The 18,016-nt window shown below is 42.3% G+C and overlaps 1 protein-coding gene across 4 annotated transcripts in view; it reads left to right on the top strand.

Annotated features, from left to right (window-relative positions):
- Positions 1-18,016, top strand: part of LOC138742032 (activating molecule in BECN1-regulated autophagy protein 1-like) — a 427,572-nt gene that overhangs the window by 176,018 nt on the left and 233,538 nt on the right. For all 4 annotated transcript variants that reach the window (XM_069896235.1, XM_069896241.1, XM_069896227.1 and 1 more), the window contains one exon: positions 6,212-6,385. In XM_069896235.1, the coding sequence (XP_069752336.1) occupies positions 6,212-6,385 (174 nt within the window). The remainder of the gene's footprint in view (positions 1-6,211; positions 6,386-18,016) is intronic.

The following is an 18,016-nucleotide window of genomic DNA, read 5'->3' as shown; positions in this document are numbered from 1 at the left end:
CCGAGATAGGTAAACTGGTTGACCGTTTTGAGTTTTGTGTGCCCGATGGAGATGTGGGGGGGCTGGTAGTCATGGTGGGGAGCTGGCTGATGGAGGACCTCAGTTTTCTTCAGGCTGACTTCCAGGCCAAACATTTTGGCAGTTTCCGCAAAGCAGGACGTCAAGCGCTGAAGAGCTGGCTCTGAATGGGCAACTAAAGCGGCATCATCTGCAAAGAGTAGTTCACGGACAAGTTTCTCTTGTGTCTTGGTGTGAGCTTGCAGGCGCCTCAGATTGAAGAGACTGCCATCCGTGCGGTACCGGATGTAAACAGCGTCTTCATTGTTGGGGTCTTTCATGGCTTGGTTCAGCATCATGCTGAAGAAGATTGAAAAGAGGGTTGGTGCGAGAACACAGCCTTGCTTCACGCCATTGTTAATGGAGAAGGGTTCAGAGAGCTCATTGCTGTATCTGACCCGACCTTGTTGGTTTTCGTGCAGTTGGATAATCATGTTGAGGAACTTTGGGGGACATCCGATGCGCTCTAGTATTTGCCAAAGCCCTTTCCTGCTCACGGTGTCGAAGGCTTTGGTGAGGTCAACAAAGGTGATGTAGAGTCCTTTGTTTTGTTCTCTGCACTTTTCTTGGAGCTGTCTGAGGGCAAAGACCATGTCAGTGGTTCCTCTGTTTGCGCGAAAGCCGCACTGTGATTCTGGGAGAATATTCTCTGCGACACTAGGTATTATTCTATTTAGTAGAATCCTAGCGAAGATTTTGCCTGCAATGGAGAGCAACGTGATTCCCCTGTAGTTTGAGCAGTCTGATTTCTCGCCTTTGTTTTTGTACAGGGTGATGATGGTGGCATCACGAAGATCCTGAGGCAGTTTACCTTGGTCCCAACAAAGCTTGAAAAACTCATGCAGTTTGGCATGCAGAGTTTTGCCGCCAGCCTTCCAGACTTCTGGGGGGATTCCATCCATACCTGCTGCTTTGCCACTTTTCAGTTGTTCGATTGCCTTATATGTCTCATCCAGGGTGGGAACCTCATCCAGCTCTAGCCTTAGGGGCTGTTGAGGGAGCTGGAGCAGGGCGGAATCTTGGACTGAGCGGTTGGTACTGAAAAGAGATTGGAAGTGTTCTGACCATCGGTTGAGGATGGAGATCTTGTCGCTGAGGAGGACTTTGCCGTCTGAGCTGCGCAGCGGGCTTTGGACTTGGGGTGAGGGGCCGTACACAGCCTTTAGAGCCTCGTAGAAACCCCTGAAGTCGCCAATGTCCGCGCTGAGCTGTGTTCGTTTGGCGAGGCTAGTCCACCACTCATTTTGGATCTCCCGGAGTTTGCGCTGAAGATGGCTGCATGCGCGACGGAAGGCTTGTTTCTTCTCTGGACAGGACGGCTTTGTAAGGTGAGCCTGGTGGGCAGCTCGCTTCTTTGCCAGCAGCTCCTGGATTTCCTGGCTGTTTTCGTCAAACCAGTCCTTGTTTTTCCTGGAGGAGAAGCCCAGTACCTCTTCAGTGGATTGCAGTATGGTAGCCTTCAACTGATCCCAGAGGGTTTCAGGGGACGGGTCCGTGAGGCGGGTTGCAACGTCGAGCTTTGCTTTGAGGTTTGCCTGGAAGTTTCCTCTCGCTTCGTCTGACTGCAGTTTTCCAACATTGAACCTCTTTCTGGGGGCTTTATTGTTCCTGGGCTTTGGCTTGAAGTGAAGGTTGAGCTTGCAGCGAACCAGCCGGTGGTCAGTGTGGCAATTACAATGTCATTATTGTACCTTGAACAGTTTGTAGTGTTTTCATCTAATGCAAAATATACAAATGGCCACTGAATGCAATCCCCAGAAATTCTTAGCTAATAGCCACAATAATTTTTAAGTAGGAATAATGCTCTGAAAGATTTGGTAGCAGCCTTCAAGTGTAGCATTTTAAGTCAAAAGGGTAACACATTCAAAAATATTTGATGTGTTCCAAAAGATAAATTTTTTTAATGTTTTTAAAAATATATAAATTGACTGAAGTAAGAAATTGCATGTCCATGTTCTTTTTTTGGCTTGGCTTTGTGGACGAAGATTTATGGAGGGGTAATGACCACATCAGCTGCAGGCTTGTTTGTGGCTGACAAGTCCAATGCGGACTTGGTTGCAGACATGGTTGCAGCGGTTGCAAGGGAAAATTGGTGGGTTGGGGTTGGGTGTTTGGTTTTTCCTCCTTTGTCTTTTGTCAGTGAGGTGGGCTCTGCGGTCTTCTTCAAAGGAGGTTGCTGCCCGCCGAACTGTGAGGTGCCAAGATGCACGGTTTGAGGCGATATCAGCCCACTGGAGGTGGTCAATGTGGCAGGCACCAAGAAATTTCTTTAGGCAGTCCTTGTACCTCTTCTTTGGTGCACCTCTGTCACGGTGGCCAGTGGAGAGCTCGCCATATAACACGATCTTGGGAAGGCGATGGTCCTCCATTCTGGAGACCTGACCTACCCAGCGCAGTTGGATCTTCAGCAGTGTGGATTCGATGCTGTCGGCCTCTGCCATCTCGAGTACTTCGATGTTAGGGACGAAGTCGCTCCAATGAATGTTGAGGATAGAGCGGAGACAAGGCTGGTGGAAGTGTTCCAGGAGCCGTAGGTGATGCCGGTAGAGGACCCATGATTCGGAGCCGAACAGGAGTGTGGGTATGACAACAGCTCTGTATACGCTAATCTTTGTGAGGTTTTTCAGTTGGTTGTTTTTCCAGACTCTTTTGTGTAGTCTTCCAAAGGCGCTATTTGCGAGTCTGTTGTCTATCTCGTTGTCGATCCTTGCATCTGATGAAATGGTGCAGCCAAGATAGGTAAACTGGTTGACCGTTTTGAGTTTTGTGTGCCCGATGGAGATGTGGGGGGGCTGGTAGTCATGGTGGGGAGCTGGCTGATGGAGGACCTCAGTTTTCTTCAGGCTGACTTCCAGGCCAAACATTTTGGCAGTTTTCGCAAAACAGGACGTCAAGCGCTGAAGAGCTGGCTCTGAATGGGCAACTAAAGCGGCATCATCTGCAAAGAGTAGTTCACGGACAAGTTGCTCTTGTGTCTTGGTGTGAGCTTGCAGGCGCCTCAGATTGAAGAGACTGCCATCCGTGCAGTACCGAATGTAAACACCGTCTTCGTTGTTGAGGTTTTTCATGGCTTGTTTCAGCATCATGCTGAAGAAGATTGAAAAGAGGGTTGGTGCGAGAACACAGCCTTGCTTCACACCATTGTTAATGGAGAAGGGTTCAGAGAGCTCATTGCTGTATCTGACCCGACCTTGTTGGTTTTCGTGCAGTTGGATAACCATGTTGAGGAACTTTGGGGGGCATCTGAGGCACTCTAGTATTTGCCAAAGCCCTTTCCTGCTCACGGTGTCGAAGGCTTTGGTGAGGTCAACAAAGGTGATGTAGAGTCCTTTGTTTTGTTCTCTGCACTTTTCTTGGAGCTCTCTCCATGTGTATATATAAAATATATAAAATTAATGAAGTAGTGAAAAAGTTCTGATTCTCGTGATACCATGAATTTATGCAAAATTGGTACAAGTCTTGTTTCAGCCATTGGAAACAACAGTCTATCTAACTTGGTGAAATGTAGGTGCGTGGCTGTTTCTACACCCAACTTCCAAATCACTTAGAAACTCCAAAAATATGTCAGCTCACATAAATCTGTTTTATTCCCCAAGTGAAACCAGAATACAACATCTAACTAAATAGTTGCTATAAGGTCTTTAGATGACTAGTTGTCCTGCTTCCATTCAGAGCATACTTAAGTAGTCCAGAGATCCCATGGATGTAATGTAATAATGTTTGATTATTTTTAAATTTGATAATTATAAAAAATGGTGTTACAAGCTGCAAACTTTCAAGTCTAATGGACTGCAGCATGAAAAATTGCAACAATCCATTAGAATTGCAGTTATTGTTTCCATTCGACTGGTTCTAGTCATTGGGTGAACACAGAAGTGACAGGAAAATATGGATCTCCTTGAGTGACAATCAACATCACTTCAAAGCTTTTTTTGCAATGTGTAAGGGTGTGAAAGGCATGCAATAAAAAAGTGTAGTTCAATTTTGAAATGAGACTTGAAATCTAGGATTGTACTCTTCAATGAAGATGAAAAAGATTTTCAGATGCTATACATCAGAATTAAAATAAAATAGAGGAGTTATTAATTAGCAGGGACAGCAAGTGCAGAAAGAGAAGATGAGTTAATCTCTTGGATTAGAATCCCATTATCAGAATTGAAGATAAGTATCTGGTGGAGCCCCACCCCTCACCCCGGACACTCAGACCACATCTCTGTAAAGCTAATATCAGCATACAGACTGCTTCAGACCAGTTCAGAAGCAGGTTAAAACCTGGTCAGCAGGGACCATTCTTGCAATCCAAGACTGCTTTGAGTGCACTGACTGGAACATGTTCAAGGAAGCAGCGACCGGTGGCGACTACATCAATCTGGAAGAGTATACAGCATCAGTGACCAGCTTCATTAGTAAGTCTTCTGACGACATTACTGTGCCCAAGACCATCATGACTCGCTCCAATTAGAAGCCATGGATGTCAGCAGAGGTGCGCATGCCATGTTAGTGTCTTGCTGAAGAAGCTTGCCCCATCAGGGTTTTCCAGATGATAACCTCTTTCTTTCAGGTCACCATAGAGTTCCTTTTTGTTTCTGTTATTTCAAGTGAAAAAAACAGCCAGCCATCTCCTCTTCTATGGACCACAAGGGCTTTGAACAGGCTGAACTAAGAGCTCACAACCCGTCTTCAAAATGGGGTTTTTCCACAAGTGCGCACATGCTCTCTCTCTCTCTCTCTCTCTCTCTCTCTCTCTCTCTCTCTCTCTCTCCCACCCCCCCTCCTTTACTCCACACCCTGTCCAATTAACACCTTCTTGTAAAGTCTCCATAGGCATTCTTCAAAGTTTTTACAAGACACTTGGAGCCTGGACTGTCTGGCTTGAGCAGGGCTCTGGCATTTTACATGAGATTTGTTTTGAAGTGTTTGTATTTCTTTGTGACCTACACTATATAAAAAAACCCCCACAATTTATCTCCTATAAATTTATCTATATACAATAATATAATATATAATAATCTGTCACACCCTACACCTCCAGCACTCTACTCCTCACAACATCCTGGTGAATCTCCTCTGTACCTCTACCCATTCAATGATAGTGAATTTAGTGTCATGCACATTGTAAAGTGTACACTGAGCATATGCACTAAATTTTTTTGTTAATTCAGCGGAACAGGGTACTTGTAAATAAAATCTATAATAGTAAGCTAATTCAAATAAATTAAAAGAGACAAATATAGTTGAGCCAATGGTTCTACAACCAATGCATATAAGGCCAGTGACAGTGGACAGCCCTGTCTAGTTGATCTAGACAAATTGAATGCAGATGACATCTGTCCATTTGTCACCACCCTAGCAGAAGGATTTTTATATAAAGCCTTCACCCAACCAGTAAAGAGTGGTCCAAATTTAAATCTTTCTAACACTTTAAATAAAAAATTCCACTCAACTCGATCGAAAGCCTTTTCAGCATCTAATGCTACTATCATTGGTTGGTTGAGTTGCTTTCTTGATGCATTAATTATTGCAATCAGTTTAACAATATTATCAGCTGAATATCTGTTCTTAATAAAACCCGCTTGATTTACATGTACCAGTTGAATTGCCAAACCAGCCTGTGGAAATTTAGTAAGAGTATTTGATGACATGCCAAATATCCTTGTGTTCTTTAGAAAGCAGATGTGTTAGTGGTCCTTCTTCACAGTTGCATTGATGCGCTGGCTCGAGGAAAGGTCTTCTGAAATTTGGACACCATATTCTAAATTCTGAAATTTACTGAGGAAAATTCTTCTAGATTTTCACAAAACTTCAACGAGGAAAATGCTGCCATAAGGGATTGAGGGAAAACTAATAGATTTCAAATGAAAAAAAGCTAAATTTTGTTGGGGAGGGGAAGACTAAACTGATAGCTTTTCTAACACATAAATAGCTTGGAGAGAGTGGGGGTGGTGGCTGGTGATGTTGTACAGTCACTTTCTGCTTCATTCTTTAACATTAGGAAGTTCTGTGATATTGCTAACGAAACTTCCATATTTTAATGGGTAGGATCTGACAAATCCTCCACATTATCATGTCCCATATTGTGGATTTGATGAATCATCAAACACACTTGTGCCAATGAGTGGAGTTGAATTGAAACCCTGTATCTGTACTTTTTCAGATTATCCCCTGCCTATTATGCCCATCGGATCATCCAGTATCTGTCGCGCAGGGACAGCATTCGACAGCGCTCGATGAGATACCAGCCGAATAGAATGCGTGCCAGTTTGGAAAGTCCCGCGAGCAGTCCAGCCCAGCCCATTGATGGTGCTGATATGGATTTTGATGATTTTGAGTAAGTACAGATTGAACTTTTATCAGAAGCACGGCTGGCTGTGGTTACCCAGTGGGCCTTCACTGCTAAAGTTTTTGAAAACAACACTTGATCTAAGTTCTGCTTTCCTTCTCCCCTTCTTCATGGAATGTGCTTGCTAGTTAAAATGTGAAGTGCTGCTGACATCAGAATTGAATGCAAGTCTTAAACTATCTTTATTCTCAGGATGAATGAATATATACTAGTAGGAGAAATTTACCGGTAGTTAAACATATGTGGCTTCATAATTTTATATATATAAAAAAGGACTTCTTGTGGTAGAATTGAAAACAATGTATTTTGCCATCATTTTAGAAATTCAGTTGCAACCATGCAATTTTCTTTATTAAATTCATGGACTAAGTTTCTTTAACTTTAATTTTTTTGAACAATATTGAGAAAGCATAATTCAAGTCTCCTTTTTTACAGTCCAATTCCATCCAAATTGTGTGGTGGTATCTTGTTTGAAACTTGCAAACATTTTTTGGAGATTTTAAACTCATTCGCTGAAATGTCAATTGTCTGACCTTAGCATTTTAATCAGATAAAAAAAAATCTGAAAAGAACGACTGGGAAGATATCATCTCTGCCAATATGACGTCCTGTATCCAGGACATCTCTGGTTTCAATGATCACTATTTTTGATTATATCTATGTACTTGTTTCATTGTACCTGTGAGGAGTAAAATTTTCTTCATTATTAGGGTAGTATTTTTTGCTCCAAAATTTATTTCAGTAAAATTATACTTGTGTGCAGTTCACGTTCAAATTTATTATCACTATACCATTGTAAAGTACAGCTGAACAAAACAGCATTCTTTAGTCCTTGATATAAAAACATACAAACACATATATAGGCATATTTACACAAGATTTATATGCAGTACATATATAAAAATAAATACATAATGTTAAATAAATAGTAGAGTCTCGGCATTCATCAGCCATCGAACGGTCTCATTGCCTGTGCAAAGAAGTTATTTTTCAGCCTGGTGGTTCTGATACTTCTGTGTCTCTTTCCCAAATGGAGTAGTTGAAAGATTCCATGTATGGGGTGGTAGGAGTCCTTCACGATACTTTGGGCACTCTTCAAACAATGATCCTGGTAGATCACGTTGATTGGGGTGGGGGGGAGTGGGGGTCGGAGACCCTAGTGATCCTCTTAGCTGCTCTTATGATTCTGTGGATTGATCTCTGATCCAATGCTCTATAGCAGTGGTTCTCAACCTTTTTTCCCCATTCACATACCAAACTAATCCCGTGCTAACAACAGAGCACCTGGGTGTACCACACTGTGATTCAGCTGGCCAGAAAGCTCTCGATCAAGCTCCTGTTGAAAATTGACAGGATGGTGGCCAGTAGCCTTGCCCACCTCAGCCTTCTCAGGAACTGCAGTCACTGTTGTGCCTTCCTGACAAGTGAGGAGATGTGTGTTCAGGATAGGTCACTACTTAAGTGGACTCCAAGGAACTTGGTGCTCTCTACTCTCCACTACAGAGTTATTGATGTGTAGTGGAGGCTGGTCATCCCTAGTACTCCTAAAGTCAAAAATCATCTCCTTTGTCTCGTCTGCACTGAGTCTTGGATTCTCCACTCCCTACCAATTTTGAAAATAAACTTTCCAAACTCTGAGCAAGTTACAGCAGCAGAGAGGCATCAGGGTTGTTTGTGTGATGTGTTTCACCGAGACGTGGCTAAATGAAAGCACTCCAGACACAGCACCTGCAGCTGATAGCTTCAGCTTCCACTGCACGGAGAGAACACCGGCTGGCGTCAGGCAAAGTGGACCTGGTTCTGCATCATTCTGCTGCCTCACAACACAAATTTTATGACAAGAAACCTGATTCTGATGATTTCTCTGTTGTGACCACTCTCTGTCCTTGGGCCACCTAGTTTTTGTGTTGCAGAACACAGGCAGAACATGCACCCACTAATCCATTCATGGAGATGTTCATTCATTTGGAACTTGATGTACCATGACTGAGGGGTTCTGAGTGTAATCCACAGAAGGTACATCTCACATTGCCAGCAAGTGAAAATAGTTGGCTGCCAATTACATCGTGAGGAGATTTTCTAAGAACTGTGCAGATTAATATTGAAATAATTGGAATAAAAATCCATGACGAGTATTTACACTTTATTTTGGCTTACCAGTGTCAACCAAGGCTTACAGTTTATGTCTCTGAGGAGACTGTGGAATATTTGTTTTAATACTTGTCTATTTTTCCCTTAACTCAAATCCACTAAAATCAAAGACGAAGAGTATAAGGGCAGCACATTTAGCACAGTGATTAGTGCAACGCTATTACAGCAAGAGTGGCTCGGGTTCAAATCTGGCGCTGTCTGTAAGGGGTTTGTACGCCCTCCCCTCTTTGCGTGGGTTTCCTCTGGGTGCGTCCATTTCCTCCCACCCTTCAAAACATACCGGGGTCATAGGTTAATTGTGGTATTTGAGCAGGGTGGGCTTATGGGCAGGATGGCTTGTGGGCAGATACTGTGCCGCATGTGTAATTGAAAATAAACAGTAGGAACCTGCTGTGAAATATGTAAAATTTATTCAGTGAGCTAAGTAACTGAAAGTTTGCAGCAGAAACAATATTTCAAGCTTGATTCATTCAAAGAATGGAGGCTATACTTGAATTACATTGAGCTTGGTGAGATCTCATCTCCAGAACTGTCTGGAGTATTGGTCCTGGTATTAAAGCATGGGAATTGATGCAGAAGAAGCAGGTCAAAGAAGGTGAACAGCTAGAGTAAAAAGCTGTCACCTGAGAGAATCCTGAGTTTATTGATCAACCCACTTGCCTGTTACTGCAGGTTGTCTACATTTTGAAGCAAAATTCCTGAAATTCTGGTAGGTGGGACAGAAATTGTTTTTTAACAGATTAGATGAAAGTTAGAATAGGTGGTTCTGTATCATGTCATGAACAAAAAAAATATGGAAAACAACAGGATTGAGAGAACTAAAAAGACTGAAGGGAAAAGTGAAAGGAAGATTTTTATTTTAAGAGTAGCCCAGCAATAATTGTTTGCAGTAATTAAGACAGTGGGCTGTTTATATTCCTCTTGCATTGACTGGGCAAACTCCATTTTATTTTCTTGATGCATTTGATGGGCTGGTACCCTTTTTCTTGTGAGCTAGTACCAGTGGTGTACCATGTTTCATGCTTTTGAATACTGAACTCTGAGATGAAGCACAAGTAGAGAGCAATTTCTAGAGGAAATTTGGGCAATTAATTCTGATTCCAGGGAGTTAAATAGGGATTTGCTGCCAGCTGTGATTGCTCTCCAACTTTTATTTTGAAAACTGTGCACTGATAGCTATAAATATGGAACGTCACCCACATGATACAGAACATTTAAACATGAGAACATGAGAAACCATTGGTCATGAACACCAATAAGGTCATGAACAGCAATAAGGCAAAAGTACATTTTTTTTAATACTTTATTAAAACTGAGATAATCCCATTTGTTGCAAGGTCTATGATACATAAACATGGTACGAAATGAAGGTACTTTCACTTGCTGTTTATTTCAAACAAATTTTAATGGCATTGCAGTCTTAATATTATTCTGCTCGCAGTATTGTTAATCATAGTAAAATTAATATATTGGCACACATACAAAGTTAATAACCACAATGTCAGATGAAGAATCTAGGGATATTCTACTCTCTTCGATTTGGTGAAAATAGAGCTGTGCTGAATGTATTGTACAAAGCACATTAGAACATCTGACATATAAAGTTTGACTGCATTTTCTTCATTTGGGGAAAGGAAATCACTGCATATTTGTATGTGAAGAAAGTGAATGCAGATCATAAAACAATTTGGAGTAGCAATGCACAGTTGAAGCTTTCATTAATCATTTACGATGTTCTACTGTCATGTAATAGGGATTACTTTTTGAGAAATGCGTAGTCTGTGAAAATTATAACATGACAGTTAAATTTATATTCTGTGCAGTATGCTAAAAGGTCGTGTAAAGTTCCCGGTAAATTATAACTTTATAAATGTAATTTTCTCATTGTTCAAAGTCTGGATTGCTACCAATGAAGGAAATCAGAAAATCCAATTGAGGATTAAGGAGAATTTGTGCATTGGGAAATAAGTAACCTGATGGGAGCCTTAACCAGTTTAAGTGGTGGGAAAATAGAATGTCCTAGAATTTGAGCTATTTAAAATATTTAGTATGAAGCAAGATTCCTTTCTACTTATTGTTAGAAAAGCCTACGAGCGTTTCTCCCTTTCTGATCTCATTTCACCTCTGTTATTTGCTATTACAAGAAAGAACTGAAGTCACCTACTTGATCTCATGTTTGCCAATCTACCTATTGCAAATGCATTTATCCAAGATCGAAAAGATGACCACAGGAAGTCCCATCTTTATTGCCAAGGATGCTGACCATTGCTTTGTGAAGTGCTGCAATGATCAAAGCAAATGGCAGAACTGGGCATGCAAGAAAGTCTGCAGATGCTGGGATTGAGTGCAATACATAATGTGCTGCAGAAACTCTGCAGGTCATACAGCCTCCATAGGAAGTGAAGACTAATCAATGTTTTGGGCCTATGTATACTTGATGAAGGACCCTTTACTTCCTAAGGATGCTGTGTGACCTGCTGAGTTTCTCCAGCACTTTGTGAATGATAAATTGGATCAGCAAATTTGGAGATGACACTAAGACTGGAGGTGTTTTGGTCAGTGAAGTAGATTTTCAAAGCTTAGACCAGCTGGAAAAATGGGCTAAGAAATGGCGGATGGACTTTAATGCAGACAAGTGTGATGTGTTGCATTTTGGAAGGACAAACCAAGAGAGAACATACACAGTAAATGGTAGGACACTGAAGTAGGGTGATCCGGGACTACAGATACATAATTCCCTGAAAGTGGCATCACCAGTAGATAGGGTTGTAAAGAGAGCTTTTGGCATATTGGCCTTCATAAATCAAAGCATTGAGTATAGGAGCTGGGATGTTATGGTACAGTATTATAAGACATTGGTGAGGCCAAATTTGGAGCATTGTGTGCAGTTTTGGTCACCTATCTACAGGAAAGATAGAAAGAGTGCAGAGAAGATTTACTAGGATGTTGCCCAGACTTCAAGAACTGAGTTATGGGGAAAGGTTAAACAGGTTAGTATAACAACTATGTCTCAGTGCGAAATGAAGAACGAGAAAATGATGAGACGTAGTCGAGTCAAAGTTCAGTAAAAGTCATTTACTCAGTCACACGCATCTTTTGAAAACTCCGCACTTTCCAAATAACATCATCGAATTGTGATATCATGATGTCTCTCAGAACCTCCCGAGCCAGTTCGATTAAGCCTCTGATGAGCCGCTACATGGCCCCCCAGAACCAGCAATAGGAGGCTAAACCTCTGGTGTCATTATTTTCCACCACTCTTGGGCAGTTATCTGTGCCTTCACATCGGGGGTCATTGCAAGGGCCAATCGAGGTCGAGCTGAGCGAGCTTTAGTCGGTCAATTGTAAATGTCTCTGGATGCCGCTCAATGTCCAGTGCACAAGTTGTACTATTGTTTCGTACCACTCTGAAGGGACCCTCATATGGCCTCTGTAAAGGGAGGCCCACGTCAACTAGAAATTTGGGTTGGGAGAGTTTGTCCCAGACATAGAGTAGGCTGTTGCGGTGGCTGGTTGCTGTAGCCATTAGGAACGATTGGCTGTGGTATTTCCTGGAAAGGTGCAAGGGGGTTGGCAGCAGTGAGCTCCAGAATCCCAGCATTGATGGTTAAAAAAAAACACCAGGTGGTTGTTCATACTTGTCCAGAAGAGCTTGCGTCCTTGTCGCTGGTATTTTTGGAGCCTGGGGCTTTGGGTGTGTCACAGCACTAATTTCTGTGAGCCTTGCAGTTTCATGCGTCACAGAATGTCTGCACTGTTCGAGAGTTATCAAAGTTCTCATCAGCCAACATGAGGTAGATGTCTTCTGGCATATGCTCTAAAAATAACTGCTTGAATACCAAGCAAGGCTTATGGCCATCTGCCCGTGCCATCATGTCGTTCAATAACTCCGAGGGGGCGCAGTCTGCCAGGCCATCGACATGGAGGAACCACGCAGCTCGTTCACTTTGTGAGAGATTGTAAATCCAGAGAAGGAAGGCTCGTAGGGCTTCGTACTTGCCGAGAGCTGGTGGATCCCAAAGTAATCCACTACTAGACCAGCCGTGTCCTGGTCAAGGGTGCTTACCACATGATAGTACTAAGTGGTGCCCACTTCTGTTTTGCGAATATAGAACTGCACCTCAGCCAGCCCAAACCAAACTTCAGGTTGAGAGGTCCAAAAGAGGGCAGTTTGAGCGAAACTGCTGCGTTGTCCGTGTTGGGTTGAAAATCCATTGCACAGTGTGACAGTGCAAAATGAAGCATGAGAAAATGATCAGACATAGTCAAGTCGAAGTTCGGTAAAAATTATTTACTCAAGCAGTCACCTGCAGCTTTTGAAAACCCCACATGTTTCAAATGACATCATCACATTGTTGTCATCACACACAGAGCCTCCCATGCCCGTTCAATTAAACCTCCAGTGAGCTGCTACATTAGGACTTTATTTCCCTGGACTGTAGAATAATGAGGGGAGATTGGATAGAGATACCGGTATTTAAAATTATGAGGGGGATAAATGTAGGCTTTTTGTACTGAGAGTAGGTGCGATTACATACCAGAGAACATGGGTAAAGAGTAAAAGGGGAAAAGTTTAGGGGAAACAAGAGAGGGAACTTTTTTGCACAAAGAGTGGTGGGAGTGTGGCATGAACTGCCAGCTGATGTGATGAATGCAGGCTGAATTTGGACAGGTACACAGATGGGAGAGGTATAGAGGGCTATGGACTGGGTGCAAGTCAGTGGGACTAGGCAAAAAAAATGGTTTGGCACAGTCTCAATGGACCAACGGAGCCTGTTTCTGTGCTGTAGTGTTCTAGGTGGTCCTATGTGTAATCAGCAGCTGCAAAATGTATTGCATTGCAAGCTCATGGCTTGCAATGTACTCAATAATTTCAGGACAGTCCACTAAGAAAAGTGAAACAATACATCAGGGATGGCACAAAACATTCCTGGAAATGCGTTGTCAATCTGGAAAAAACTATTCTTACAGTTTTTCAAGCAGTTCATGCTGAGCAGGAAAAGCAACATGTGATGAATATTGATAGATGTTCCATGTTTGCAAGTAGCTGCAATGTTTTTTATACATGATGCACAAGTGCCCTGTGCACCAGTGAGAGAGGGAATTCCCAACCAAGTCATCTGCTTTGTTATTGAACTATTGTTGCCCGAAAATCTATTTTTCTTGGTCTTAAATATTTTCAGTGCTGCATTCCCTACTTCTCAGGCAGAAATTTCCGAAGATTCAACTGTTTGGGACATGAAATTCCACCTTAAGTGGTTGTCCTCTGCTCTGCAACTGTGCCCTTCCAGTGTAGGAAAATATTTCTGTTTCCACCATGTAAAGATCTCTTAGAATCTCGTCTTTCTAAAAGATCTCTCCTTTTAAATTGAATATATTTCAGCCCAAGCTGCTCATTCATTCTTCATAAAACAGCTCTTCATCCCAGGAATCAATCTGGTGAACATTCTTTAAACAACCTCCAATTCAATCCTATTACTGGTACTCTTCAAATAAGGAGACCGAAACTGTACCTGTGATTCAGGTGTGGCATTGCCAGTAACCTGTAACAAGGCTTCCTCGGTTTTGTGTTCCTTCACCAATGTAACGAAGATGAAAAAAACATGAGGGAAGCTCGATAGCGTGCAGCATTGATTTTGTACTTGCAAAACCAGTCGTGATATGTGGGTTTGTTTGTTTCACTAGACCATGAAGCTGACATCAGTTTCTGGAAGAAACTTTACTGTTAATGGGAAAATTCCAAAAACTTTTAACAATTGCTGCATGAGATGAAAGTAAATCTTGAAGAGCTTATTAAACTATAATGAGTCCCAAATAAAATCTTTGATATTAAACAGAAAAAAACAATAGAGATGGTTTGTAATCCCCATGGATATGTATTAATAGTTTATTTTTTTCCTTGAGTGATATTTCATCATCTAATTTGGGTAACAATTTTTTCTCTCTAATTTAATGCCCTTCAGTTTCTTACCCAAGAACTTTAATATCTCTGATGTCCTTGTCAATATAATTAATGTAAACTGAGAACATTAGGCATGAACAATCAGTACTTGTTGATATTTGAACCATTATGTTTGACTAGAGCTTTATGTCCTCAAATTTTTAATCATGTGGCTGCATTCTTTAGTTCCAAATGTTTCTATTCTCTCCACATTTCTTGTATGTCAAGGTGATACCCTACAAATTGGCTAAAACAATTTAGCAATCGCATGTCAGCTGAAATGATTTATACCAATGGGCATTTGATTTCTTTTTAAAAAAAAATACCACATCTTGTGGTCCCCGCTCCCAGGTCAGTTGTTATGTCTTTGCTTGCTTGTACAGGTGGTCCCTGGCTTACGACCGTAATTGGGACTGACGAATTGATCGTAACTCAGGTTGGTCATAAGATGAGTTTGCCCACCACACACAATTAAAAAAGGCCATAAAGAAATTTAAAAAAAAGATATTTAACAAATGAATCATTAATGAAGAATGTAAATATATTTAGAGTACCCAATCCCCATATGAAATTCTATTATATAATAGTCATTGAACACAGACATCGGGCTGCCGCGGGGAGCGGGGACTTTAGGGCGCTGCAGGGAGCAGGGACTTTAGGACTGCTGTGGGGAGCAGGGACTTGGGGCTGCCGCGGGGAGCGGGGCCAGCGGGTTGGCTCCAGGAGCAGGGACCAGTGTATACAATACTTTTATTACCAAAAATGTACTTGTACAGTAGTTTTAATACCGATTTTTTTTAAAAAATTGGTCGTTTGTGTGGGTGGACTTAACTCGCGTAGGTTGGAAGTCGAAACTACCTGAACTTAGGGCTGCCGTGTGGACCGGGGACTTTAGGGCGCTGCAGGGAGCAGGGACTTTAGGGCTGCTGTGGGGAGCAGGGACTTGGGGCTGCCGCAGGGAGCGGGGCCAGCGGGTTGGCTCCAGGCGCAGGGACCGGTATATACAGTACTTTTATTACCAAAAATGTACTTGTACAGTAGTTTTAATACCGATTTTTTTAAAAAAATTGGTCGTTTGTGTGGGTGGACTTAACTCGCGTAGGTTGGAAGTCGAAACTACCTGAACTTGCAGTTTTCTTTATTCATGTTCATTATCTTGGCTTAAATTTTCTTTTGATACACATCTTGCAGCAAAGGCATTTTGATTTGGGTGATGTGATGTGACTAGGCAAGGCCAAAATTGGGAAGTAGCTTTTATATCTGAGTGACAGCAGATTTTTTTTTATATAATGTTTGAATAATTTACCCATTTTAAACCTTTTTGATGCAAATGACCATGCATTAAGAGTTCAATTTTTGCTGGATGATCCCTTGGTTAATTTCTTCATGTCATTTATTAAAAGTTTAATGGATCGACACGAGATAGACAACAGACTCGCCAAGGCAAATAGCGCCTTTGGAAGACTACACAAAAGAGTCTGGAAAAACAACCAACTGAAAATCTTCACAAAGATAAGCGTATACAGAGCCATTGTCATACCCACACTCCTGTTCGGCTCCGAATCATGGGTCCTCTACCGGCATCACCTACGGCTCCTAGAATGCTTCCACCAGCGTTGTCTCCGCTCCATCCTCAACATTCATTGGAGCGACTTCATCCCTAACATCGAAGTACTCGAGATGGCAGAGGTCGACAGCATCGAGTCCACGCTGCTGAAGATCCAGCTGCGTTGGGTGGGTCACGTCTCCAGAATGGAGGACCATCGCCTTCCCAAGATCGTGTTATATGGCGAGCTCTCCACTGGCCACCGTGACAGAAGTGCACCAAAGAAGAGGTACAAGGACTGCCTAAAGAAATCTCTTGGTGCCTGCCACATTGACCACCGCCAGTGGGCTGATATCGCCTCAAACCGTGCATCTTGGCGCCTCACAGTTCGGCGGGCAGCAACCTCCTTTGAAGAAGACCGCAGAGCCCACCTCACTGACAAAAGACAAAGGAGGAAAAACCCAACCCCAACCAACCAATTTTCCCCTGCAACCGCTGCAACCGTGTCTGCCTGTCCCGCATCGGACTTGTCAGCCACAAACGAGCCTGCAGCTGATGTGGACATTTACCCCCTCTATAAATCTTCGTCCGTGAAGCCAAGCCAAAGAAGAATGGAACATTTTGTACTGCACAGCTACTGATATGCCATAGGACCTTGTGTTGTATCTCGAATTTCCCGTGAAGAAGTGTGGATGTGCCACCTTGAACCTTTGAGCTCTTCTTTTGAAAGAACTCCCATGATACTGTAGGGGCAGAAGTTCCAGAATTTAGATCCAGTGATTGCAAAGGAATGCTGATGTTTTTTTTTTCAAATCAGGACTCTTTCCTTCTTGAAGAGCAACTTGCAGCTGTGAGTTCCTGCGCACCGTAAGTTCTTGTTCTTCTTAATGGTTGAGGTTATGATTTTAAGAAATTTTGGAGTAACCAAACTGAGTAATTGCAGTAATTCATGTACAGTAACTGTGCACCTGTAGTGTTGGCATTGTGTGGATAGGAATCCCATTTAGGCAGGTCGCTTTTGTATTTTGAGGATTGTTGGAGCTGTACTGATCCAAGCAAGTGCAGAGTGATTCAACACACACTTTATTTGTAGATGGTAGAAAGGCTTTAGGATGTCTAGACATGAGTCGCATGCCAGACAGCATCCAGCCTTTGTCTTGTACTTGTAATCACAGTATATGAGTATACTTTAGATTCAGGTCATTGGGACTTCCTACCCCAGGATATTGATGGTTGGGGAATTTGTGGTCGTGATACTAAGGCTAGGTGTCGTTCTCTCTCATTGGAGATGCTCATTGCCTCACACATTTGTATAGTGAATGGTACTTGCCATTTATCACTTGGGTGAGTGATGGAAGGTATCATGGCCAGTGATAGTTAGTGACCACCCATGAGTTGAAATTATTTTTATTAATGATATCCTGAAATCTATTCTGACACGTCAGGTTGTTTAATCCTGGTGGTGTTCTCTCTCCTTGCCTGAAAAAAGCAAATTATACCTTTGTTTGCTTTCTTTTGAATCTAATGGGGCCCCTGTAGACTGGTATAGGCATTTCGGCATTTGGCACCATCATCCCCTCAAAACTGTTCGGAAAATTCGAAGACCTAGCCCCACTGTGTAATTGGATCATGGATTTCCTCACTTCCAGACCTCAATCAGTGAAGATTGCTAAGAGATTCTTCTCCTCAATCTCCATCGGTACTGCAGCACCACAGGACTGTGTTCTTAGTCCCCTGCTCTACTCACTTTACTGTATGGCTCAGTACAACAATAACATGTACAAATTTTCTATAAATGCCATGGAAGTGAGTTGTATAAAGAAAGGATACAGGATGGAGATTGAAAACTTGGCTGAATGGTGCACCTACATGCAACCTTGCATTCACTGTCACCAAAACTAAGGTGCTGATTAAGTTCTTGGGAGTCACTATCTCGGACGATCTTTCTTAGATTTAATACGATAATGGCATCGTGAAGAAA

Source organism: Narcine bancroftii, chromosome 1 (genome assembly GCF_036971445.1).
Source record: "Narcine bancroftii isolate sNarBan1 chromosome 1, sNarBan1.hap1, whole genome shotgun sequence".
Lineage (NCBI taxonomy): Eukaryota > Metazoa > Chordata > Chondrichthyes > Torpediniformes > Narcinidae > Narcine > Narcine bancroftii.
This window is presented reverse-complemented; position numbering and strand designations above follow the sequence as displayed.